Below are 27,500 nucleotides of genomic sequence, written 5' to 3' on the forward strand. Positions count from 1 at the left end.
CTTTCTAATTTTAGGAGGTTGCTTTGAGACGGTGTTGTTAGCCCAAGTCCGTAGTCGATCACACTGAGGACGAGTGATTGGTATAGCAGGAAGAGGTGGCGTTGTTCAATTCCTTTGGTTGCCATTGCTTTTAAGACTGAAAGGCCCTTTTTGCATTTGAGAACAGTATTTTCCGTATGTTTTCTGAAGGTCATACGTCCACAAACGCAACTCACAAACACAGAAGAAGAAAATGAAAATGATGAAGAAGATGAAGAAGAAGAAAAGGAAGCAGCAACTACAGCAACAACAGCAGCACCAGAAGAAGAAGGAAAAAAGAAGAACATGAAGAAAAATAGAAAATGAAGATGGAGAAGGAGAAGGGGAACAAGGAGAAGAAGAAGAAGGAGAAGGAGAAGAAAGAGAAGAAGAAGAAGAAAGAGAAGAAGAAGGAGAAGAAAGAGAAGAAGAAGAAGAAGAAGAAGAAGAAGGAGAAGAAAAAGAAGCAGAAGAAGAAGAAGAAGAAAAATAAGCAGAAGAAGAAGAAGAAGAAGAAGAAGAAGAAGAACAAGTGGAAGAAAGAGAAGAAGAAGAAGAAGAAAAAGAAGAAGAAGGAGAAAAAGGAGAAGAAGAAGAAGGAAAAGGAGAAGAAGAAGAAGAAAAAGAAGAAGAAGAAGGAAAAGAAGAAGAAGAAGAAGAAGAAGAACAAGAAAAAGAAGAAGAAGAAGAAGAAGAAGGAGAAGAAGAAGAAAAAGAAGAAAAAGAAGAAGAAAAAGAAGCAGAAGAAGAAAAAGAAGAAGAAGCAGAAGAAGGAGAGGTTACCTCCATGATGAGAGCAGTGAACAGGTTCAGCACGATGATGACAGAGATCAACCACCAGGCCACGAAGTACAGGTAGGACCACCTGAAAGCCAAATAACGATGACAATAATAATGCTAATGACAGCATAATAATAACAATAACAATAGTAATAATAATAATAATAATAACAATAATAATAATCATCATAACAATAACAATAGTAATAATAATAATGATGATAAGAACAACAATAATAGTAACAACAATAACAACAGTAATAATAATAATAATGATGATAAGTGACAACAACAACAACAACAACAACACCAACACCAACACCAACAACAACAACAACAACAGATTTGATCTATATTGCAGATTCCCTAAAAATCAGAAGGCTCAAAGCACATGACGATAACATATATCAAAAGTTAGCACAGTACAGTTAAACCAATTAAAATGATCCAAGTTAAAGATACAAGTTAAAGATAGATAAAAAAAAAAAAACCCACAAAATTGTGGAAGAGAATTGAACATGCAAGTTTACGCATGACAGCATAACCAGGCAGGATGATGAAAAGTATAAAACAACAACTAAACAACTAGTCAGAAGTGTGTCACATAGAATCCACAGAACCATGATTTAAGTTAAAGCTGTGATCCTTGTTGAAGATGTACAAAAGCGGCAAGGCTGCAGAAGAGAACTGTGCATAAAACATACAGATATATAACAGAATCAAACCAGGTGAAAAGCATAAATTGAAATAACCAAGTGGTGAATGAATTATGACCATTACTATTATCAGGATAATCAAAATCAGTATGGCTGTCAAAATGGTGGTGGAGGGTAAAAATGGCCAAATACGTAATATGAATGCTCAGCAAATAACCCATCACAGATGTGAAGTGAACGTCTTGGAGTCAGTGGTGGTGGTGGTGGTGGTGTGTGTCCATTGAGATCGATGATGACCATCGTTGTCATCCAGCTGGGGGATGGGGGGATGGTGGTGGGGTGGGGGGATGCTCATGAATCTATCTGTGAATGCGCAGATGGCTGAATAGTCCAATCTGCGCACGAAATGTTCGCTGACAGTTGGGGCAGACAAAGACAGGCATATCATTGTCAGGGAGCTTGTTTGCCCGTGACTTTCTGGCCTGCCTCTTCTGAACAGCTGCAGCAGTCCTGTTGGCCTCAACAACTTGGCGCCTTTGTGCACAGCAGTGCGCTATTTGTCAAGGTCCACTGCAGATTCCTCCCAGGAGTCAGGGTTGATGTCAAACGCTTTCAGAGAGACTTTCAGAGTATCTCTGAAGCGCTTCTTCTGGTTTCCGTGTGATCTCTTCCCTTGTTCTAGCTCGCCACAGAAGAGCCTTTTGGGCAGCCGATGGTCTGGCATGTGTGCCACGTGTCCAGCCCAGCGAAGCTCGGACTGCATCAGGATGGTCAAGATGCTGGGAAGGGTGGCTTTTGCAAGCACCTCAGTCAGTAACTCACGGTTGGATCACATGCATACACACACACACACACACACAACAGGTACATTGTATTGTTTTGTATTTGTATCTCTCTTTTTTGTCACAACAGATTTTTCTCTGTGTGAAATTCAGGCTGCTCTCCCCAGGGAGAGCGCGTTGCTACACTGAGAGCGCCACCCATTTTTTTGTATTTTTTACCCGCGTGCAGTTTTATTCATTTTTTTCTATTGAAGTAGATTTTTCTGTTAGATTTTGCCAGGGACAACCCTTTTGTTGCCATGGGTTCTTTTATGTGCGCTAAGTGCATGCTCCACATGGGTCCTTGGTTTATCATCTCATCCAAATGATTAGGTCTAGTGGAGGGGGAGAAGATATTGGCGACTGAGTCGTGATTCGAACTCAGATTCTCTCGCTCCCTAGGTGGACGCGCTATCTCTAGGCCATCACTCCACACAGACACATGCACACATATACACACACACATCACACATGCACATGCACGCACACAACACACGCAAATAAATAGATAAATAAACAAATAAAATCACTGACGCAGATGTGGCCGCCCTGTAAGCTTCCAAGAAGACCATCCAGTTGTTGACCACCATCACGTCCCATAACACCACCAGTGATGCCTGAAACATTAACACACAGCTGTGTGAGTGTGTGTGTGTGTGTGTGTGTGTGTGTGTGTGTGTGTGCGCGCGCGCGTGTGACCACCATCACGTCCCATAACACCACCAGTGATGTGTGTGTGTGTGTGTGTGTGTGTGTGTGTGTGTGTGTGTGTGTGTGTGTGACCACCATCACGTCCCACAACACCACCAGTGATGCCTGCAACATCATCACACAGCTGTGTGAGTGTGTGCATGTGTGTGTGTGTGTGTGTTGTGTGTATCTGTGTGTGTCTCTGTGTGTGTATGTGTGTATATATGTGTGTTGTGTGTGACTGTGGTGTGTGTGTGTGTGTGTGTGTGTGTGTTGTGTGTGTATCTGTGTGTGTCTCTGTGTGTGTATGTGTGTATATATGTGTGTTGTGTGTGACTGTGGTGTTGTGGTGTGTGTGTGTGTGTGTGTGTGTGTGTGTGTGTGTGTGTGTGTGTGTGTGTGTGTATGGTTGTGTGTGTGACTGTGGTGTGTGCATGCAAGCCTGCATGCGTGCATGCGCGTGTGTGCGTATGTGTTTTCTTCTTTGCTAGTCCTCACATCTGGCACAACCTTCCCCCCTCATTTCCGTTCATCTGGCTCCCTCTGTCCCTGCTTTTTGCTGTTCGCTGAGAACTCAACTTTTCAAAACCTACCTGTAAGCATTCCCAGTTTCCTACTTCTGCGACACTGCCCCATGCCTGTCAGTTCACGCTGCATGTGTGGTGAATAATAATAATAATGGTACTTATATAGTGCTGAATCTTGTGCATAAACAAATCTAAGCGCTTTCGCACCAGTCATTCTCACGCATGCATAACTCTACAACTGGAGAAATTAAAGACAAGGAAGAGGCAGGGAAGGGAGGCTATTTTGGGAAGAGGTGGGTTTTAAGGCCAGACTTGAAAGAGCTGAGTGTGGAGACTTGACGAAGTGAAAGAGGAAGTTCATTCCAATTGCAAGATCCAGAGACAGAGAAAGAACGGTGGCCAACAGTCGAGAGTTTGAATCTGGGTATGCGTAAGTGGAGTGGATCCGAAGCTGATCGTAGTGAGCGAGATGTTGTGTAGAGGTGAAGGCAGCCACAGAGATAGGAAGGGGCTGATTTGTGAATACATTTGTAGCATAGAGTGCTGATCTTGTACTTTATTCGGTGTGAGATAGGGAGCAAGTGGAGATGTTGCAAAAGAGGAGTGATGTGCTCAGATCTTTTCTTTCTGAGGACGAGTCGGGCAGCAGAGTTTTGTATGCGCTGAAGGGACTGAATGGATGAAGCAGGCAAACCAGACAATAGAGAGTTACAGTAGTCAAGGCGAGAGAGAATGAGAGAAACGTCAAGTCTAGATGTTGCATCAATGGACAGATATTTCCGGATGGAACTGATGCGCCGCAGTTGACAGTAGCAGGATTGACATGTCTGATTGATAAATGTTTGCATGGACAGTGTGTTGTCAAGGACAACGCCGAGGTTCCTGACTGAACTGGACAGAGGGATGGATGTACTGCCAAGTTTGATTGTATTAGTTGTAATGGAAGAGAGTTTTTGTTTAGTTCCTATGATCATTGCTTCAGTTTTGTCTGCGTTCAATTGTAACTTATTTAGAGTCATCCAATTTTGAATATCCAGGAAGCAGTTAGATGTTTCTTGCAAGAGCGACAACAGTTTTTCAGGTGTATCACTCTTCTGGAGTTGAGTGTCATCAGCATAAGAATGATGACTGACATTATGGCGGTTGATAATTTCAGCGAGAGGAGCAGTGTACAATGTGAAGAGCACTGGGCCTAAAACAGATCCCTGTGGGACTACATGTTCAATTTTAACGGGTTCAGACTGGAAATTATCAACAATGACAGACTGGAATCGATCAGTGAGATAAGATTTGAACCAGTTTAGAACAGTGCCGTTGAATGAGAGAAGGGGAGATGGGGGGTAAGGGAGGGAGAGAAGAAAGAGAGTTTCAGTTTCAGTTTCAGTTTCTCAAGGAGGCGTCACTGCGTTCGGACAAATCCATATACGCTACACCACATCTGCCAAGCAGATGCCTGACCAGCAGCATAACCCAAAGCGCTTAGTCAGGCCTTGAGAAAAAAAAAGAAAAAAAAAGAAAAAAAGAAAAAAAAAAGGTGAATAAATAATAGATAAGCTTACATAAATAAATAAATAATAATTATAATATAAAAAAGGTAGTTGTAATAATAATAATAATAATAAAATAATAATAATAATAAATAAATAAATAAATAAGACAACAATGATGATAAATAAATGTAAAACATGAAGACACACATTTACACATACACCCACACATGCATAACAGATATGCACCAAACATGCAGTTTCACAGATATGAAAGCACATCTGGTGCATCCTGAAGCTCATCCAAAAATTCGAGAGACTGGTCAAATGTGGTTCATGTACCGCAAAGTTCGGTCTATAAGCCGCAACTTTTTACCCCAGCTTCAACCTCTGCGGTTTATACAATGATGCGGCTTATTTGAGGATTTTAATGATCCCGGGAGTGTAAAATTCTCGTCTATTCTTAGCTGCCCTTCAACTCACCAAAATCATGAGGCACACGAGGCATGGAACCTGCGCTTAGGCACCCAGCGAAAATCCGACCCCCAACAGAGAAAGGAAAGACAGGATCGACTTAGAGGTAGAAAAAATCGAACGAATCGAGGGTGCCGAGTCGAATCGAGTACACAAAATGTAAGAATACAATAAACACAAGCCGCATGCAACAAAATAAGGCCAAAAGGATACGCTGAACAGCCGAAAAAAGCGTAAGACGAGACAGAGCGTAAACCTGACAAGATGGCGTGGAGAGCCTTGGCCAAAGGAATGATTAAGCGCTTATAGTTTTTAGAGGCGTTTGATTGGCTGAGAGCGGTGGGCCCATCTTTTCACTGTTAGCCGCGCGAAATTTGGCCAAGCAGAGCAAACCAATAGGCCTAGTTTGCATCAGTTTGACATGGTACAGTATATGACACCAAAATCATGATTTCTGTCCATGAATTTTTGGATGTGCTTCAGGATAGTGTGCTAACTGTTCACGTTTTATAAATCAAATCCGCACACATTGAAGCCTTCAGATCAGCATTCAGTTCTACTCTGCTCAAGTGTACACCCTCATCATGCCGAAAATGCGACGTTATGCCTATGATGCAGCCTTCAAATTGAAAGTGATCGACCTAGCAGACGACAGTGCAAGCGACGAACCGGCAGCGACCTCCACCTTCATGTTCATGAAGTGAAAGCGAGGCTGAAGTCAGTGACAAGATGGCGGAGGAAGCTGTGCTGGTTCTCTTCAACTGGGACACTGAAGACGAAGATTTTAGTGGATTCAGTGAGCAGGATGACGTTGAATAAATGTGACTATCCCTAAATTATGGATCTTATTTTCGTTGTGTTTATTTATTATTTTTTTGTGGCACTAGCAGTATTTTCGCTTGCTTTTCTTTGTGTTGTTTCCCGTTTGTGTTTATTTCATAACCTGCAGTATCGACAGCTTTTCTGTAGTATCAGTATGTGTTCTGGTACCGGAAATAAGTGCGGCTTATAAGCCGGTGTGGCTTATGTATGTATAAAGTTAAATTTTTTCCAAAATTTAGTGGGTGTGGCTTATATACCAGTGCGCTCAATAGACCAAACTTTACGGTAATTGGTCACTTTTTTCTCTTTCATGTAAAGCACCCTGTGCTGTTAGTTGAAGAGAAAGGGTGCTGTATATGCACATTATTTATTCTCACCATCATTATCATTATTATCATCATTTTTATTATCATTATCCTCATTATCATTATTATTGTATCATTTTTCTTTTTCTTCTTTGTCTTCTTCTTATCATTATTAATATGACTAATACTTATGCATGTATAATTGTTCTATTGTAAACGCCACAAGCTCCCTGCATGGGGAATGTGAGAGTCAATCTGCATTCGCATCTTTCTTCTTATACCATTCCTATCTCTGTGGCTGCCTTCACCTCTACACTCCATCTCGCTCACTCTGTTTACACATACCCAGATTCAAACACTCCACTGTTGGCTGCCATTCTCTTTCTGTCTCTGGACCTTGCAATTGGAATGAACTTCCTCTTTCGCTTCGTCAAGTCTCCACACTCAGCTCTTTCAAGTCTGGCCTTAAAACCCACCTCTTCTTCAGTTAGCCTCCCTTCCCTGCCTCTTCCTTGTCTTCAGTTTCTCCAGTTTTAGAGTTATGCATGCATGTGAATGACTGGTGTGAAAGCGCCTTGATTTGTCTCTGCACAAGATTCAGTGCTATATAAATACCATTATCATTATTAATCATTCTTGAAACTTACAGCAAAGTCATCAAAGTTGTTGGCCCAGTACTGCAGCTGTTGGTAAGTGCCACAGTCATAGGTGTTGTTGCTGCAAACAGAAATAATCATTTTTCTTTTCTTTATCAACCCTAATTCACACACACACACACACACACACACTCAAAATCAAGCCCAAACCAGACAAAAAATTCAATCCACATCCACAGTGACAAATAGACAGCAGTGTTCACACGTGAGGCGAGTCAAGCCCAAGCACCCAGTGAGGACGTCTAAACGCGAACACACAATCATGCTGGTGTGACTTCACAAATCAGGGCTGAAGTTTTGTTCCAATGTACCTTTTATTGACTCACTTGTGTAAACAAAGTGAGTCTATGTTTTAACCCGGTGTTCAGTTGTCTCTGTGTGTGTGTGTGTGTGTGTGTGTGTCTGTGTGTCCGTGGTAAACTTTAACATTGACATTTTCTCTGCAAATACTTTGTCAGTTGACACCAAATTTGGCATAAAAATAGGAAAAATTCAATTCTTTCCAGTCATCTTGTTTATAACAATATTGCGCCTCTGGAATAGGCACAAAAAAATAAAGAATGAAGCCTAATTATATGCAAACTGCAATTACTGTTATATTTATATTTTTTGTATTCTCTAAACTTGACACTTTGATCTGATATTCTGACCCAACAGCTAGAGCAGTCATTATTATCATTTTTTGTTCAAACAGGAACTTCTTTTGCTAAGCATGGAAGTTTTATTTATTTTGCAAATGTTTTGGTGCAGATAGTAAAAAAGGGAAATTACTCTGTAATGCTAGGGGAGTTAATTTGCTTTAAACTGATCTTTCTCATCTTAAACATTACATTTTGAAATTATACTCAATACATAAAAAGCTTGGATTTTTAAAAAAAAAAGTGTATCACAAGTGAGTCTTGAAGACCTTGCCTCTCTTGTTTACCTGTGTGCTAGCTGAATCGGTAATGTAAGCAGCACTGACTTGAAGTTGTGTACCTTGTGAATGGAAAGAGTTACCACTCTTTACTATTGGTTTCCTGTTGTTTTCCCACATCTGAGTCTGGCTTACTTCTGTGACTGGATGATCAATATGTCTTCCTGTATGAATCTTTTAAACAAAGGATTTTTTCCCCACCATTTTTACAGCCCAGGTCTTTGTATTTCTCTACGAGATAATAAAGGTATTCTGATTCTGATTCTGATTTGCAAAATAACAAGCAATGTGAAGGGTTCATGATCAATACAACTTTAAAATGAACCTTTTTTTTTTTTTGCTGACCCACCATCTGCATCATATCAGCGGCATTCCTCCCACGCTGCTCATCCCGAGTCACCCAAACACAGCCAAACCTGGGTTCGTCTACCACAGTCTCGGAGCCAGCATTCCACAGGGAACTATTGATGCCAGGTTGCCAGAAGACCACCCACCAGAGGAGACCCTGCACTGCTGCTGAGTCACTCTGGTGATGTTCGGTAGTGCTTGTTCTGATTCAGCTCATGCAGGACACCACAAACTACGCCCTCCAGTGACGACAGTGATTGCTTAGTTGCAGATCCAAATTGACTGAGCGACCGACGGGCACAACAGCCGAGTGGTTAAAGCGTTGGACTGTCAATCTGAGGGTCTCGGGTTCGAATCACGGTGACGGCGCCTGGTGGGTGAAGGGTGGAGATTTTTATGATCTCCCAGGTCAACATATGTGCAGACCTGCTAGTGCCTGAACCCCCTTCGTGTGTATATGCAAGCAGAAGATCAAATACGCATGTTAAAGATCCTGTAATCCATGTCAGCGTTCGGTGGGTTATGGAAACAACAACATACCCAGCATGCACACCCCCGAAAACGGAGTATGGCTGCCTACATGGCGGGGTAAAAACGGTCATACATGTAAAATCCCACTCGTGTACATACGAGTGAACGTGGGAGTTGCAGCCCACGAACGAAGAAGAAGAAGAAGACTGAGCGACCCTTCCAGAGTGCAGACTGCCACCACGTGCCTCCAGCAACAGTCCCCAGTGAATGTGCAGACACCACAGACCTTGACAGGACTGAAACGCAGGCATGGACGTGGAGGGAGACTCAAAAACTGAGGTCACCACGAGAGCAGGGAATGAAAGGCATGAAAGGCCACAGAATTTGAGACACTGACGATGAATGACGATGAGGTATGGTGACGCATCCTTTCATCAATATATCCTAGTGTCTTCTTCTTCTTCTTCCTTGTTAGTGGGCAAACGTACATGAGTGGGCTTTTACGTGCATGACTGTTTTTACCCTGCCATGTAGGCAGCCATACTCCGTTTTAGGGGGTGTGCATGCTGGGTATGTCCTTGTTTCCATAATCCACCGAACGCTGACATGGATTAGAGGATTGCATGCTGGGTATATCCTTGTTTCCATAATCCACCGAACGCTGACATGGATTACAGCATGTTTAACGTGCGTATTTGATCTTCTGCTTGCGTATACACACGAAGGGGGTTCAGGCACAGGCAGGTCTGCACATATGTTGACCTTGTGTCAACCTGGCCTCAAATGAACCATGTTGAAAGAACTTCACAGATGTGTTTTTTTTTCAAAGTGGTCAGTGTTTTATTCAAGCGGTAACTTGGTGCGATAGCACTGTGCACATGAATGTGTGTGTGTGTGTGTGTGTGTGTGGTGTGTGTGTGTGTGTCTGTGTGTGGTTGTGTGAGTGTGTGTGTGTGTGGTGTGTGTGTGTGTGTCTGTGTGTGGTTGTGTGAGTGTGTGTGTCTGTGTGGTGTGTGTGGTGTGTGTGTGTGGTGTGTGTGTGTGTGTGGTTGTGTGTGTGTGTGTGTGTGTGTGTGTGGTATGTGTGTGTGTCTGTGTGTGTGTGTGTGTGTTTGTGTGTGTGTGGATGGGGGGATTGCAAGCACACATATATGCGTGTGTGTGTGTGCTGATAAGTGTTCTGTATGTGTGTGCATAGCGAGGGGCTAAACAGCGGGTATGGGGGACTGGGGGGGAGGGGGTGGAAGGTGGAGGCACATGCAGGTACGTCTTTGTGCTTAAAATTTGTGTTTTTACGTGCTTGGAAGGACATTTACCTTATTTTATGCTGACACAATAAATTCTAAAGTCTGAAGCTGTCTGAGTCTGACTGACTTGCAGCGCGACTCGGCGCCTACCTCTGTGTAGCGTTCCTGAAGGTGATGACGCCACGGAACAGCTCCATCCCCAGAATGGCAAAGACGTAGTAGATCACCTGCACACAGAAACAGCACCGTGGCCACTGACGGAGGGAGGTGGCAGAATGGTTAAGCTGCTTATCTGCTGATACGCTGTCTGTAAAGGTCTGGGTTTGAATTCCGGTCCCACGGGCGCAATAGCCGAGTGGTTAAAGTGTTAGACTGTCAATCTGAGGGTCCCGGGTTCGAATCACGGTGATGGCGCCTGGTGGGTAAAGGGTGGAGATTTTTACGATCTCCCAGGTCAACATATGTGCAGACCTGCTAGTGCCCGAACCCCCTTCGTGTGTATATGCAAGCAGAAGATCAAATACGCACGTTAAAGATCCTGTAATCCATGTCAGCGTGTGTGCGTGTGCGTGTGTGTGTGTGTGTAGGCTGTATGTTTTACAATTATTTGCTTATTTATTTATTATCATTATTGTTATTGTTATTATTATTATAATTATTATTATCTTTTCTTTTTCTTTTCTTTTTTTTCTTAAAAATTTTTTTTTTTTTAAAGATATTCATGTACCTCTTTTTTTTCTTCTTTTTTTTTTCTCAAGGCCTGACTAAGTGCGCTGGGTTACGCTGCTGGTCAGGCATCTGCTTGACAGATGTGGTGTAGCGTATATGGATTTGCAGTGATGCCTCCTTGAGCTACTGACAGTGATACTGATCATGATCAGAAATTCACACATAATATTAGCTGTACTGGCAATAAGAAAGTCAAACTCATGATGAGATCATAATCATAAGAGTGACACCCATGATAAGAAAATCGTACCTGCAATACAATCATAATAATGATAAGGCAATACGCATGATAAGAAATCAGACCCATGATAAGAAATCAGACCCACGATAAGAAATCAGACCCATGATAAGAAATCAGAAATCAGACCCACGATAAGAAATCAGACCCATGATAAGAAATCAGAAATCAGACTCACGATAAGAAATCAGACCCACGATAAGAAATCAGACCCATGATAAGAAATCACTCACGATAAGAAATCAGACCCACGATAAGAAATCAGACCCATGATAAGAAATCAGAAATCAGACCCACAATAAGAAATCAGACTCACGATAAGAAATCAGACTCACGATAAGAAATCAAACTCACGATAAGAACGCCTGCAAAGGATTTCATGTTCCTGACAAGGTCGATCAGAACACTGCTGATGACGCGCATTGACTGCAACACAGTTCACATAATATCACATCAGTCATCAACTAAGATCAACTCACATCAGCCATCAACTCACAACAATTCACATCAGCATCAACTCACAACAACTCACATCAGCCATCAACTCACAACAACTCACATCAGCCAGCAACTCACATCAGCCCAAAACTCACAACTCACATCAGCCATCAACTCACATCAGCTCAGAACTCACAACTCACATCAGCCATCAACTCACAACAACTCACATCAGCCAAAAACTCACAACTCACATCAGCCCAAAACTCACAACTCACATCAGCCAAAAACTCACAACAACTCACATCAGCCAAAAACTCACAACAACTCACATCAGCCATCAACTCACAACTCACATCAGCCAGCAACTCACAAAAAATCACTAATTCACATCAGTCAACAACTCACATCAGTTAACAACTCACATCAGCCATCAACTCAGATCAGCCATCAACTCACAACAACTCACATCAGCCATCAACCCACAACAACTCACATCAGCCAGCAACTCACAACTCACATCAGCCAGCAACTCACAAAAAATCATCAATTCACATCAGTCAACAAATCATCAGTGAACAACTCATATCAGTCATTGATTCACATCAGCCATCAACTCACAACAGTCAACAACGCACATCATTCATCAATTCACATCAATCAACAACTCATATCAATCAATTCACATAAATCATCAACTCACATCAATCAACAATTAATCTCTATGAACAACAGAAATTACATCATCAACTCTCGTCTCAATGAACAGTTCATATCAATAAATGATTTACATATATGAAAGGTCTTCACCCGGTCCTCAGTGAAATAACCATTCATTATCAGACTAACTAATGCTGTTCTCAAAGAAAACACAAAACAACAGTTGAAAGAAAGTTAGTAATATAGGAGAGAGAAAAAAAAGGAAAACATCTACAATATAAAAGCTACAACACAACACAACACAAAACAATCATAAACAAGAGAGGCAAGGCCTTCAAGACTCACTTGTGATAAATTAAGTCCCCTAGCATTAATTACAGAGTAATTTCCCTTTTTTACTATCTGCACCAAAACGTTTGCAAAATAAAAAAAAATTCCATGCTTAGCAAAAGAAGTTCCTGTTTGAACAAAAAATGATAATAATGACTCCTCTTGTTGTTGTGTCAGAATAAGAGGTCAAAGTGCCAAGTTCAGAGAATACAAAAAATATAAATATAACGGTAAATGCAGTTTGCATATAATTAGGCTTCTTTTTTTAATTTTTTTTGTGCCCATCCCAGAGGTGCAATATTGTTTTAAACAAGATGACTGGAAAGAACTGAATTTTTCCTATTTTTATGCCAAATTTGGTGTCAACTGACAAAGTATTTGCAGAGAAAATGTCAATGTTAAAGTTTACCACGGACACACAGACACACACACAGACAACCAAACACCGGGTTAAAAATAGACTCACTTTGTTTACACATGTGAGTCAAAAAATTGTCTTGTCAAGACAAGATAACTGAATAACAACACAGACTGCCTTCAAAATACTGTACCAAGTTATCAACAGTTTCAGCTTTAAGAAGGCCTCAATGGGTGTGGATTGATCCAAACAAGCTACACCACATCTGCTTCTTTAAAAAAAAAAGGGGGGGGGGGGGGGGGGGAGGGCAGATGACCAGCTTACGAACAGACCTGATGCACTGGTCGGGCCTCACGAATATATCATATAAACAGTCGGGGCATCATCATCACAACATTGCTTGATTAATCTAACAGACGCAACACACAGATATGCAAACAGTCATGATAGAAACTAAAAAAATGAGGTGGGGTGAGGTGAGGTGAGGTGTCCTTTCCCGTAACTTCTCATCACTTTCCTTTCCTGAGGGTCCTGGGTTCGAATCTCGGTGCACCTGGTGGGTAAAGGGTGGAGATTTTTCCGATCTCCCAGGTCAACATATGTGCAGACCTGCTAGTGCCTGAACCCCCTTCGTGTGTATGCGCACGCAGAAGATCAAATACGCACATTAAAGATCCTGTAATCCATGTCAGCGTTCGGTGGGTTATGGAAACAAGAATATACCCAGCATGCACATCCCCGAAAACGGAGTATGGCTGCCTACATGGCGGGGTAAATAAAAAAAACAAAAAACGGTCATACACGTAAAATGTTACATGTCTGTCTGAGTGTGTATGTGTGTGCGTCTGAAATCTGACTGAATGACACAGGAAACGAATGATGAGCGCCCAGTGGCAGCCTGTGGTGCAAATGTCCCCGTGTATGTAAAGCGCTTAGAGCTTGGTCTCTGACCGAGGATAGGCGCTATATAAGTATACATATCAATCAAACTTTACTCTCTCCGTCTCTGTATCTTTCTGTCTGTCACTCACTCATTTCATTCGCCTGAAGAAGAGGCTGTGGCTCGATACGACATCGCCTCTTTTATCCCATGTAAGTCCACTTTTACCAAGATTCTTTTGGTCTACCTCTTACTGAGGTGAGGTATGTGGACGACACATGAAATGTGGGTGAAATTTGAAAAAAATCCAAAAAAATCTAAATACAATTACAGGAAATTACTTAAAGGACATGTACATAAGGCTTCATCAAGCTACAGTAAAAAATTATATGCTCAATTGTCAGGTTACTAAAGCATATGCACTTGACATTAGAACAATACTTGGTCCGTAATGAATCTGATAATAGTCTGAGAGCTAAACTCAGAATAGGTCTGCGAATTGGACCAAAGTCTGATAATAGTCTGAGAGCTAAACTCAGAATAGGTCTGCGAATTGGACCAAAGTCTGATAATAGTCTGAGAGCTAAACTCGGAACTGGTCTGCGAATCGGACCAAAGTCTGCGGGGCGTGGGGTGGCGGCTGACCTTGATGTGAGGGATGATCTTCAGCAGCCGCACCATGATCAGGATGTTGATGATGCGCAGCACGTTCCACAGAGTGGTCATGCTGGCCGAGTCCTCCCTGCCACACAGCACCGTTCCTTTGTGTGCAACACGTAACACTTCCAGCGGGACTAACGTAGATGTGATGAACTGTATTGTCCAGTATCGTCCTGGGCTGTCTTGTATTGTACTGTATTGTATAGTGTTGCATTGTATTGTACTGTATTGTATTGCATTGCACTATATTGTGTTGTACTGCATTGTACTGGCCTGTCTTGTATTGTAGTGTAATATATTGCATTGCATTGTAATGTATTATATTGTACTGCATTGCATTGCACTGCACTGAACAGCATTGTCTTGTCTTGTCTTGAACTGTACTTCACAGCCTTGTCTTATGTATTGTATTGCATCACATTGAACAGCAATCTATTGCATTGCATTGCATTGTACTGTACTGTCCTGTATGGTATGGTATGGTATAGTATGGTATGGTATGGCATGGTATGGTATGGCAAGGTGTGGTATGGCAAGGTATGGTATGGCATGGTATGGTATGGTATGGTATGGCAAGGTGTGGTATGGTATGGTATGGTATGGTATGGTATGGTATGGTGTGGTATGGCAAGGTGTGGTATGGTATGGCAAGGTGTGGTATGGCAAGGTATGGCATGGTATGGTATGGTGTGGTATGGCAAGGTGTGGTATGGCATGGTATGGTATGGCATGGTATGGCATGGTATGGTATGGTATGGCAAGGTGTGGTATGGTATGGTATGGTATGGTATGGTATGGTATGGTATGGCAAGGTGTGGTATGGTATGGTATGGTATGGTATGGTATGGCAAGGTGTGGTATGGCAAGGTATGGTATGGCATGGTATGGTATGGCATGGTATGGTATGGTATGGTATGGTATGGCAAGGTGTGGTATGGCATGGTATGGTATGGCAAGGTGTGGTATGGCATGGTATGGTATGGCAAGGTGTGGTATGGCAAGGTATGGTATGGTATGGCATGGTATGGTATGGCAAGGTGTGGTATGGCAAGGTATGGTATGGTATGGCATGGTATGGTATGGCAAGGTGTGGTATGGCAAGGTATGGTATGGCATGGTATGGTATGGCAAGGTGTGGTATGGCAAGGTATGGTATGGCATGGTATGGTATGGCAAGGTGTGGTATGGCAAGGTATGGTATGGCATGGTATGGTATGGCATGGTATGGTATGGCAAGGTGTGGTATGGCAAGGTATGGTATGGCATGGTATGGTATGGCAAGGTATGGTATGGCATGGTATGGTATGGCAAGGTGTGGTATGGCAAGGTATGGTATGGCATGGTATGGTATGGCAAGGTATGGTATGGTATGGTATGGTATGGTATGGCAAGGTGTGGTATGGTATGGTATGGTATGGTATGGCAAGGTGTGGTATGGCAAGGTGTGGTATGGTATGGTATGGCATGGTATGGTATGGTATGGCAAGGTGTGGTATGGTATGGTATGGTATGGCAAGGTGTGGTATGGTATGGTATGGTATGGTATGGCAAGGTGTGGTATGGTATGGTATGGTATGGTATGGCATGGTATGGTATGGTATGGCAAGGTGTGGTATGGTATGGTATGGTATGGCAAGGTGTGGTATGGTATGGTATGGTATGGTATGGTATTGCATTGCATTGCATTGCATTGTATTGTATTGTATTGCATTGCAATGCATAGCATCATATGGTACTGATAGGCCTGTCTCTGACAGGCCTCAGCAGTCATCAGCATGCATGCACCCTATGCGGCTTCATAGCCCTTTCCTCGATCTTTGTCTGCACAGTCGAGACATGACAACTGTATTGTACTGTATTATATTGTATTGTATTGTATTGTATTGTTTGTATTGTACTATATTGCCTTGCATTGTATTGTATTGTAATGTTGTATTGTATTGTATTGTATTGTATTGCTTTGCATTGTACAGCATGAAACACACTCTGACCGACCTACCTGGATGTGAGACACAACACAACACAACACAACACAGCACAGCACAACGTAACACAGCACAGCACAGCACAACGTAACACAGCACAGCACATCCCAACACAGCACAACACAGCACATCCCAACACAGCATAACACAGCACATCCCAACACAGCATAACACAGCACAGCATAGCACAGCCCAACACAGCATAACACCACGACCCAACATAACCCAACACAGTATAACACAGCACAGCCCAACACAGCATGACACACCGCAACCCAACACAGCATAACACAGCACAGCCCAACACAGCATAACACAGCAAAGCCCAACACAGCATAACACACCGTAACGCAACACAACATAACACAGCACAGCCCAACACAGCATAACACACCGCAACCCAACACAGTATAACACAGCACAGCCCAACACAGCATAACACAGCAAAGCCCAACACAGCATAACACACCGTAACGCAACACAACATAACACAGCACAGCCCAACACAGCATAACACACCGCAACCCAACACAGTATAACACAGCACAGCCCAACACAGCATAACACACCGCAACCCAGCACAGTACAACACACTGCAACCCAACACAGTATAACACAGCACAACCCAACACAGCACAGCCCAGCACAGCATAACACACCGCAACCCGACACAGTATAACACAGCACAGCCCAACACAGCATAACACACCGCAACCCGACACAGTATAACACAGCACAGCCCAACACAGCATAACACACCGCAACCCGACACAGTATAACACAGCACAGCCCAACACAGCATAACACACCGCAACCCGACACAGTATAACACAGCACAGCCCAACACAGCATAACACACCGCAACCCAACACAGTATAACACAGCACAGCCCAACACAGCATAACACACCGCAACCCAACACAGCATAACACACCGCAACCCAACACAGTATAACAGCACAGCCCAACACAGCATAACACAGCACAGCCCAACACAGCATAACACACCGCAACCCAACACAGCATAACACAGCACAGCCCAACACAGCACAGCCCAACACAGAATAACACACCGCTCTTCACACAGAGAAGAGAGGAGAGAGAGAGAGAGACAGAGAGAGAGACATAGAGAGACAGAGACAGAGAGTACAGAACGATGAAAGTTCTGGACTTACTTGGTGTTAAAGAAAGGGACCCCAAACCTTATGGCTGAGTATATCTCTCCAACCTGTGTTCACAAACACACACAATCAACAACAACATAATGCACCATCCGCACCATGATAACTCAAATAAATTCACGCCCCAACATACACTTACACGCAGTCACACACAAATACACTCCTTACACAATTAGAGATGAAGGTATGCACTCTCACTCATATAATCACACTCACTCAATCACACACGCATGCATGCGTGCACACGCACGCACACACACCCACACACACACATGATAACACACACATCTTTTTCAAACAGAAATTAACTGTAAAACAGACCAGACTGCTGCCTGGGAACATTAACATGCAAACAAGCCAACCAACATTTATACATTCCAACCCCCATACAGATGTGATTAAGAAAAAGTAATGACAGACCAACACGGCGACAGAGAGATATGGAACGTAGTAATGACAGACCAACACGGCGACAGAGAGATATGGAACGTAGTAATGACAGACCAACATGGCGACAGAGAGATATGGAACGTAGTAATGACAGACCAACACGGCGACAGAGAGATATGGAACATAGTAATGACAGACCAACACGGCGACAGATATGGAATGTAGTAATGACAGACCAACACAGCCACAGAGAGATATGGAACGTAGTAATGACATGGCGACAGAGAGATATGGAACGTAGTAATGACAGACCAACATGGCGACAGAGAGATATGGAACATAGTAATGACAGACCAACATGGCGACAGGGAGATATGGAACATAGTAATGACAGACCAACACGGCCACAGAGAGATATGGAACGTAGTAATGACAGACCAACAAGGCGACAAAGAGATATGGAATGTAGTAATGACAGACCAACACGGCCACAGAGAGATATGGAATGTAGTAATGACAGACCAACACGGCGACAGAGAGATATGGAACGTAGTAATGACAGACCAACATGGCGACATATGGAACGTAGTAATGTCAGACCAACACGGCGACAGAGATATGGAACGTAGTAATGACAGACCAACACGGCGACAGAGAGATATGGAACGTAGTAATGACAGACCAACATGGCGACAGAGATATGGAACGTAGTAATGACAGACCAACATGGCGACAGAGATATGGAACGTAGTAATGACAGACCAACACGGCGACATATGGAACGTAGTAATGACAGACCAACACGGCGACAGAGAGATATGGAACGTAGTAATGACAGACCAACACGGCAACAGAGAGATATGGAACGTAGTAATGACAGACCAACACGGCGACAGAGAGATATGGAACGTAGTAATGACAGACCAACACGATGACAGAGAGACATGGAACGTAGTAATGACAGACCAACACGGCGACAGAGAGATATGGAACGTAGTAATGACAGACCAACACGGTGACAGAGAGATATGGAACATAGTAATGACAGACCAACACGGCCACAGAGAGACAGACCAATACGGCGACAGAGATATGGAACGTAGTAATGACAGACCAACACGGCGACAGAGAGAAATGGAACGTAGTAATGACAGATCAACAAGGCGACAGAGAGATATGGAACATAGTAATGACAGACCAACACGGCAACAGAGAGATATGGAACGTAGTAATGACAGACCAACACGGCGACAGAGAGATATGGAACGTAGTAATGACAGACCAACACAATGACAGATATGGAACGTAGTAATGACAGACCAACACGATGACAGAGAGACATGGAACGTAGTAATGACAGACCAACACGGCGACAGAGAGATATGGAACGTAGTAATGACAGACCAACACGGTGACAGAGAGATATGGAACGTAGTAATGACAGACCAACACGGCCACAGAGAGATATGGAACGTAGTAATGACAGACCAACACGGCGACAGAGAGATATGGAACGTAGTAATGACAGACCAACACGGCCACAGAGAGATATGGAACGTAGTAATGACAGACCAACACGGCGACAGAGAGACAGACCAACACGGCGACAGAGAGACAGACCAACACGGCGACAGAGAGATATGGAACGTAGTAATGACAGACCAACACGGCAACAGAGAGACAGACCAACACGGCGACAGAGAGATATGGAACGTAGTAATGACAGACCAACACGGCAACAGAGAGATATAGAACGTAGTAATGACAGACCAACACGGCGACAGAGAGATATGGAACGTAGTAATGACAGACCAACACGGCGACAGAGAGATATGGAACGTAGTAATGACAGACCAACACGGCGACAGAGAGATATGGAACGTAGTAATGACAGACCAACACGGCAACAGAGAGACAGACCAACACGGCGACAGAGAGATATGGAACGTAGTAATGACAGACCAACACGGCAACAGAGAGACAGACCAACACGGCGACAGAGAGATATGGAACGTAGTAATGACAGACCAACACGGCAACAGAGAGACAGACCAACACGGCGACAGAGAGATATGGAATGTAGTAATGACAGACCAACATGATGACAGAGAGATATGGAAGGTAGTAATGACAGACCAACACGGCGACAGAGAGATATGGAACGTAGTAATGACAGGCCAACACGGCGACAGAGAGATATGGAACGTAGTAATGACAGGCCAACACGGCGACAGAGAGATATGGAACGTAGTAATGACAGACCAACACGGCGACAGAGAGATATGGAACGTAGTAATGACAGACCAACACGGCGACAGAGAGATATGGAACGTAGTAATGACAGACCAACACGGCAACAGAGAGATATGGGACGTAGTAATGACAGACCAACATGGCGACAGAGAGATACGGAACGTAGTAATGACAGACCAACACGGCGACAGAGATATGGAACGTAGTAATGACAGACCAACACGGCGACAGAGAGATATGGAACGTAGTAATGACAGACCAACACGGCAACAGAGAGATATGGAACGTAGTAATGACAGACCAACACGGCGACAGAGAGATATGGAACGTAGTAATGACAGACCAACACGGTGACAGCGAGATATGGAACGTAGTAATGACAGACCAACACGGCGACAGCGAGATATGGAACGTAGTAATGACAGACCAACACGGCGACAGCGAGATATGGAACGTAGTAATGACAGACCAACATGGCGACAGCGAGATATGGAACGTGTCGCCAGATATGGAACGTAGTAATGACAGACCAACAAGGCAACAGAGATATGGAACGTATAGGAAAACAACAGTACCTCCTCACGGGTTATAAATTCATTCAAAATTTTCCTTTTTTTTTTTTTTTTTTTTTTTTGCTGCCCCAACATCTGCACCGTTTCAGTGGCATTACTCCCACGCCGCTCATTTAGATTCCCCCATACACGGCCACACCCAGGTTCGTCCGTCGTAGTTCCAGCGTCAGCAGTCCACAGGGAACCATCGATGTTAGGTCGCCAGGAGGCCACACACCAGACGAGACCCTGCACTGCTGCTGAGTCACTTCGGTGGTGTTCAGTGGTGCCTGTTCTGTTTTAACGTACTTAGGACACCACCTACTAAGCCCCCTACTAACGACAATAATGGCTTAGTCGCGGAGCCAGACTGAGTGAGCGTCCCTCCCAGAGTGGAGACCGCCACCACGTCCCTCAAACAACAGCCCTCTATGAATCTGCCAACACTGACGACATTGACAGGACTCACCCCAAGCACGGAAGTGGAGGGGTATCGAAACTGAGGTCACCATGAGAGCAGGGCATGAAAGGCCACAGACTTTGAGACTATTTTGTTTCTATTGATGACGATGAAGGAGGAGGAGGGTGACGATGATGATGACGATGTTGCTATGGAGGTCCATTTTGGTTTGGGACTGCGTGACAAGGCTGTACTCTACGCTTCCTGTCATAATGATATCCCGGTGTTAACCAGGCCCGAGAGATACAGACACTTGCAGTGTTGGTCAGGTAATTTGAGCAACACACCCAAAGACGCATCCTTGAAGCGGATGACACTCGACTGTGTGGTCCCAGTCTCCCCATTTAAGCCCACAGCACACTCAACTCTGGGTAGGAGCTGGCCACGGGCCGAAAAACCCACCTCCGCTGGGATTCGAACCCACGTCCTTCCAGCCATCAGTCCGCGACGCTAACCACTTCGCCACGGCGGCTAAATTTTCAATTATTATTTAAGATAAATCAGTCAATTAGTTTTTGTTTTTTTTCCAAACACACCTGGGTTATCCATTCATAGAATATCCTTTAAACTCCTTGCACAAACAGTTTGGATACACTTTAGAAACATTCAGAATTTTCTTTTCATAGAAATACTCAGACCCTCAGCTACAGAAACGTTTACTCACACAGTTAGAGACTGAGAGGAGTCAGTGGAAAAGACACATCACAACATTCAACACACACTGGAGCAAGAGAAACAACCCAGACATGTGTAAGCTCTCACTGAATATTAAGAAATAAAGAATCTGTCCAACACTGTCACACAGAAAATGATAAAACAACAACAACAACAAAAAAAAAAACCCACCACAACAACAAACAAACCTTTACCTGCTTTCAGTTTCAGTTTCTCTACGTGGCATCACGGTTTTCAGACAAATCCACGTACCCTACACCACATCTGCTAGGCAGATGCCTGACCAGCAGCAAAGTCTTGAGCTGCTCTTGTGACCTTGGTTCATCATCTCATCTGAATGACTAGATATTCCAATCAAACTTCATCATCTCATCTGAATGACGAGATATTCCAATCAAACTTCATCATCTCATCTGAATGACTAGATATTCCAATCAAACTTGAGAGAAAGGGTGAGACCGGAACTTGAACCCAGACCCCTGTGGAGTGATGGCCTACAGGTAACGCTTCTGCCTAGGAAGCCAGAGAATCTGAGCGCGCTGCTTCGAATCACGGTTCAGCCGCCGATATTTTCTCCCCCTCCACTAGACCTTGAGCGGTGGTCTGGACGCTAGTCCAGTCATTTGGATGAGACGATAAACCGAGGTCCCATGTGCAGCATGCACTTAGCGCACGTAAAAGAACCCACGGCAACAAAAGGGTTGTTCCTGGCAAAATTCTGTAGAAAAATCCACATTGATAGGAAAAACAAATAAAACTGCATGCAGGAAAAAATACAAAAAAATGGGTGGCGCTGTAGTGTAGCGACGCGCTCTCCCTGGGGAGAGCAGCCCGAATTTCACACAGAGAAATCTGTTGTGATAAAAAGAAATACAAATACAAATAATGCATAGGCAGATAAGCGTCTTAACCATTCTCCCACCTTCCTCCCTTCATGCGTGCAATGTTTGGCTCTGACTCGATTTCATCATCTGAGACCAGTAGTGTGACTCAACAAACTGACCCTGCACTCGGTGCATCACAAACCTACCATGTGGCTACCAACAAAACAAGCCCGTGGGTGACCTCCAACTAGCCTTGAAAATGAACTTGCTGCAGCAATTCTGATTCTGACATTGGCGTAACACCGGAACAAATTTTGACCTATCGTAATGAAATACGGTGACGTAGCTGGCATCACTTTGAACTCAACACAGCTCTATTCAGTCTCAAATAGTCAAGAGTGTATTCCCTCTTTTATTGTCCTCAGAAAATTAAAAAATGGGGGCGTGGGGGGGTGTAAAGAAAGGGAACTTACCACCAACGACAGAGTGACAAAAGCATCAAAGATGTTGGTCTTGTAATGGACATAACGACGAACACCATTGGCTGCGATTTTCATGAGCTGCTCCAAAACGTAGTAGATAGCGAAGAGGAAGTTCACAATCTGCATTCCATGAGGAGGAAGAAAAATAGGAACAAATAAAACAAAAATTTTTTTTTCAGAAATAAATGATACTGGATATATCTTCATCATTAGAAAACGATACCAACACATCGGAAAACGTGTATTTGCAACTTACTTTTGAACTGATATGGTATGAAGTGTATGTGTGTGTGTGTTTGTATGTGAGGTGTCTGTGGATGCATGCATATGTGCATGCATGTGTGTGTCTGTGCCTGCATGCATACATGTGTGTATGTGTTTGTGCATGCATGTGTATGTGTGTGCATGTGGGTGCGGCATGTGTGTGAGTACACAAGCCTGTATTCTTCTTGGGTGTAAACTTTCTTCTTCTTAATTCGTTTGGCAAACGTAGTAGTGAATTTTGTTTGCATTTCTAACAGGTTTGCACTGATAAATACATCTGGCAAACGTAGTAGTGAATTTTGTTTGCATTTCCAACAGGTTTGCACTAATACATTTGGCAAACATAGTAGTGAATTTTGTTTGCAATTCCAACAGGTTTGCACTAATACATTTGGCAAACATACTAGTGAATTTTGTTTGCATTTCTAACAGGTATGCACTAATACATCTGACAAACGTAGTCGTGATTTTTGTTTGCAATTCTGACACGTTTGCACTAATACATTTGTCAAAAATAGTAGTGAATTTTGTTTGCAATTCTGACAGGTTTGCACTTAAGTAAATACATCTGGCCTGCCCATATGTGTTCCTTACTCTTATATCATCTCGGTCTTCTCCCTGGTCTCTCTGGCTACACATGTACCTGATGCAGTTTTGCTGGCCTGGTCCAAGTTTGGAGTTGTATTTAGTGAGCTTCACCATGCCCCTCTTCATCTACATTGTCCAGTTTATCATGGGCTTTGTTTTTCTGTGAGTGCGTTTGTTTGTTTGCACTCCTGGTCACGAGTGTGTACTCCTCTCCCCCCCCCCCCCCCCGCATCACCACCCTTCTAACTCCACTTGTTTTGTTAATGTTTCTTTGTTGCATCCAGCATCCAATTGTGTGCCAAAACTGTAACAAGAGCATGCTTTTGCTTGCTGTGCTGAATGTTTTAATGTTTTCTGCTACATTGTTTTGTCTTTAAACAAATCAAATTTGTTTAAACCAAGGAGGCTGGGAAGAGAGAGATAAGTGGAAGAAAGAACACTCACCCTCAAGTCAGAGCCCCTGTCGTCAAAAGATTCCACATACTTTGTTGCCAGCTCTGCCTGCAACAGTCGTGTCATGCATCTCGGTGACGACAAGTTGACATGACACACATCTTGTTACCTCAAATCGTCATGACACAGGTACAGTTAACCTCAAATGGTCATGACACACCTGGGTGACCTCAAATCGTCATGAAATATACTTAACCTCAAATCATCATGGAACACACATAGGTAACCTAAAATCAGTATACAACATGTCTTGTAGCCTGAAAATCATTATGACAAATCTAGTTAACCTTAAATCATCATGGTATACATATCATTAACCGCAAATCATCATGACAGACATATTATAGTCAACCTCAAACTGTCATGACATACAAATAGTTCATCTCAATCATGACACACATATGGCTAACCTCAAATCATCATGATATACATACTGTTAACCTAAAATCGTCATGGAATATATATACTTAACCTAAAGTCGTCACTACATAAATATACTTAATATAAAAAAATTGTCATATCATACATCTAATTAACCACAAACTGTCAAGACACCCATACACTTAACCTCAAATTGTAATGACATACTTATAGTTAATCTCAAATCATCATATGACACACATCCAGTTAGCCTCAATTAGTCACAATATACTTATAGTAAACTTCGATAATCAACACACACACATCTGGGTATCCTGAAATCATCATGACACAAGACTGGGTTACTTCAGACTGACTTTTCTGGGCTCTTCTATTTCTTTTTCATTTTTTAAAGAAATATTTTGCACATAAAAAAGAAGTATGTTCTCTTTTTCAACATATTTTTTTTCTACAGTGCATGTTTGTATGTTACATGTCACCAGTACATTACTTCCATGTGTGCATTCGTCTTCGAGCAATCGCAAGTGTGTGTATATGTCAATGGATGGATATGGATACTTATATGTATGTGTGTGTGTGTGTGTGTGTGTGTGTGTGTGTGTGTGTGTGTGTGTGTGTGTGTGTGTGTGTGTGTGTGTCTGTGTTAGTGTTAGTGTGTGTGTGTGTGTGTGTGTGTGTGTGTGTGTGCATGTACAAATGTGTATACATGCAAGTGAACATGTAAGGATGGCCTGTTTGCAGAATTTGTGGAAAACAAAACACATTTCAAACAGCTGATCTGGATTGTTCCCAGCATATCTTTAACCTTGCAGTTTTCTTCACTAATTTTCTGCAGCAAGGTGAGAACCTGGACGCTGCAATGTCTTGCAGTCTTCCTCTGAACTGCTGAACAGAGTGCGTCTTACAACAGATCCCGTATCACTTTTGCAGGGTTCCCTCAGACGTGATCAAACAAACTCAGGCTGCTTTCACTGGGAAGACTGACTCCCTTGGTGCCGTAATCCAAAGCACCCTCTTTTCCTTCCTACCTTATCTTGCTTGCAAGTAACTATGTCCTTCTATACATGTGTTGCAAGTTTGTGCCTGCCTATGTGTGCGTATGTGTTAGGGTAGCTGTTAGATACACATGTATGCTAAAATGTATGTATGCAGTGTGTGTGTGTGTGTGTGTGTGTGTGTGTGTGTGTGTGGTCACATTTTGGTGTGTGAGTATGTAACATTGATGTAATGTTTTATGTTAACAAAAGTGTTTTTGTAAAGCACCTAGAGCAGATTTCTGGATAGTGTGCTATATAAGTATCCATTATTATTATTATTATTATTATGTGTGGATTTTTCTGCAGATTACTTTTGCCAGGGGCAACTGTCTTGTTGCTGTGGGATCTTGCTGTGGGATCTTTAACATGTGTGAAGTGCACAATGCACTAGTGAACTTGGTATATCGTCTGGAGACCTCAGTTCATTGTCAGTGCACAGTCACACCTGAACATGCACACACACACACACACAAACAGACAAACACAAACACACACATACATACACACAAACAGACAAACACAAACACACACACACACTTACACACTCACAAAAAAATCCACAAAAAAACACACAATAAACACACACACACAAACCAGAACGGTGTGCACACGCTTTGTTCCACTTTCTCAACTCACGGATATGACGACCACGTTGCAGAAAGCGACAAAGATCCCAAAGTAATTGAAGTACTTGTGCACAATCAGCCGCTGCACACGCCGCAACATCCGGTTCTGGAACCATCGCACTGGGATCGACTGGGGAAAAAAATCCACTCCAAAATTACACAGATCAAACAAGATTGTACTTTCCAGAAAAAAAAAAATGTGGGCTGAATGCAAAAAAAAAAAAAAAAAAAAAAAAAAAAGAAAGAAAGAAAGAAAGAAAAACAATTTTTGTGTGTACAGTAATAATGACCATGTGTCCACCTGTACGTGTGTGTGTGTGTGTGCTTGTGTATGTGGGCATGCATGCATGTTTGTTTTGTGATGACATTGACAACTTGGCAGGAAGAGAGCAAGAACTCTCCAAGCTTGTTTAAAAACCTGGATGAAACATCGACAGGATATGGCATGTGGAGATGAAACATCGACAGGATATGGCATGGAGAGATGAAACATCGACAGGATATGGCATGGAGAGATGAAACATCGACAGGGTATGGCATGGCGATGAAACATCGACAGGATATGGCATGGAGAGATGAAACATCGACATGGAGATGGCATGGGGAGATGAAACATCAACAGGATATGGCATGGGGAGATGAAACATCGACAAGATATGGCATGGAGATGAAACATCGACAAGATATGGCATGGAGATGAAACATCGACAGGATATGGCATGGAGAGATGAAACATCGACAGGATATGGCACGGAGATGAAACATCGACAGGATATGGTATGGCGATGAAACATCGACAGGATATGGCATGGAGATGAAACATCGACAGGATATGGCATG

General features: G+C 43.0%; 1 protein-coding gene across 1 annotated transcript in view; it reads right to left on the minus strand.

Annotated features, from left to right (window-relative positions):
* Nucleotides 1-27,500, minus strand: part of LOC143283254 (two pore channel protein 2-like) — a 63,288-nt gene that overhangs the window by 4,144 nt on the left and 31,644 nt on the right. Inside the window, exons 15-24 of the mRNA XM_076589429.1 lie at nucleotides 26,671-26,790; nucleotides 24,608-24,664; nucleotides 23,303-23,431; nucleotides 17,671-17,723; nucleotides 14,497-14,593; nucleotides 11,540-11,611; nucleotides 10,369-10,445; nucleotides 7,228-7,297; nucleotides 2,810-2,892; nucleotides 802-883 (exon numbers count right to left, since the gene is read on the minus strand). Of these exons, the coding sequence (XP_076445544.1) occupies nucleotides 802-883; nucleotides 2,810-2,892; nucleotides 7,228-7,297; nucleotides 10,369-10,445; nucleotides 11,540-11,611; nucleotides 14,497-14,593; nucleotides 17,671-17,723; nucleotides 23,303-23,431; nucleotides 24,608-24,664; nucleotides 26,671-26,790 (840 nt within the window). The remainder of the gene's footprint in view (nucleotides 1-801; nucleotides 884-2,809; nucleotides 2,893-7,227; nucleotides 7,298-10,368; nucleotides 10,446-11,539; nucleotides 11,612-14,496; nucleotides 14,594-17,670; nucleotides 17,724-23,302; nucleotides 23,432-24,607; nucleotides 24,665-26,670; nucleotides 26,791-27,500) is intronic.

Source organism: Babylonia areolata, chromosome 6 (assembly GCF_041734735.1).
Source record: "Babylonia areolata isolate BAREFJ2019XMU chromosome 6, ASM4173473v1, whole genome shotgun sequence".
Classification (NCBI taxonomy): domain Eukaryota; kingdom Metazoa; phylum Mollusca; class Gastropoda; order Neogastropoda; family Buccinidae; genus Babylonia; species Babylonia areolata.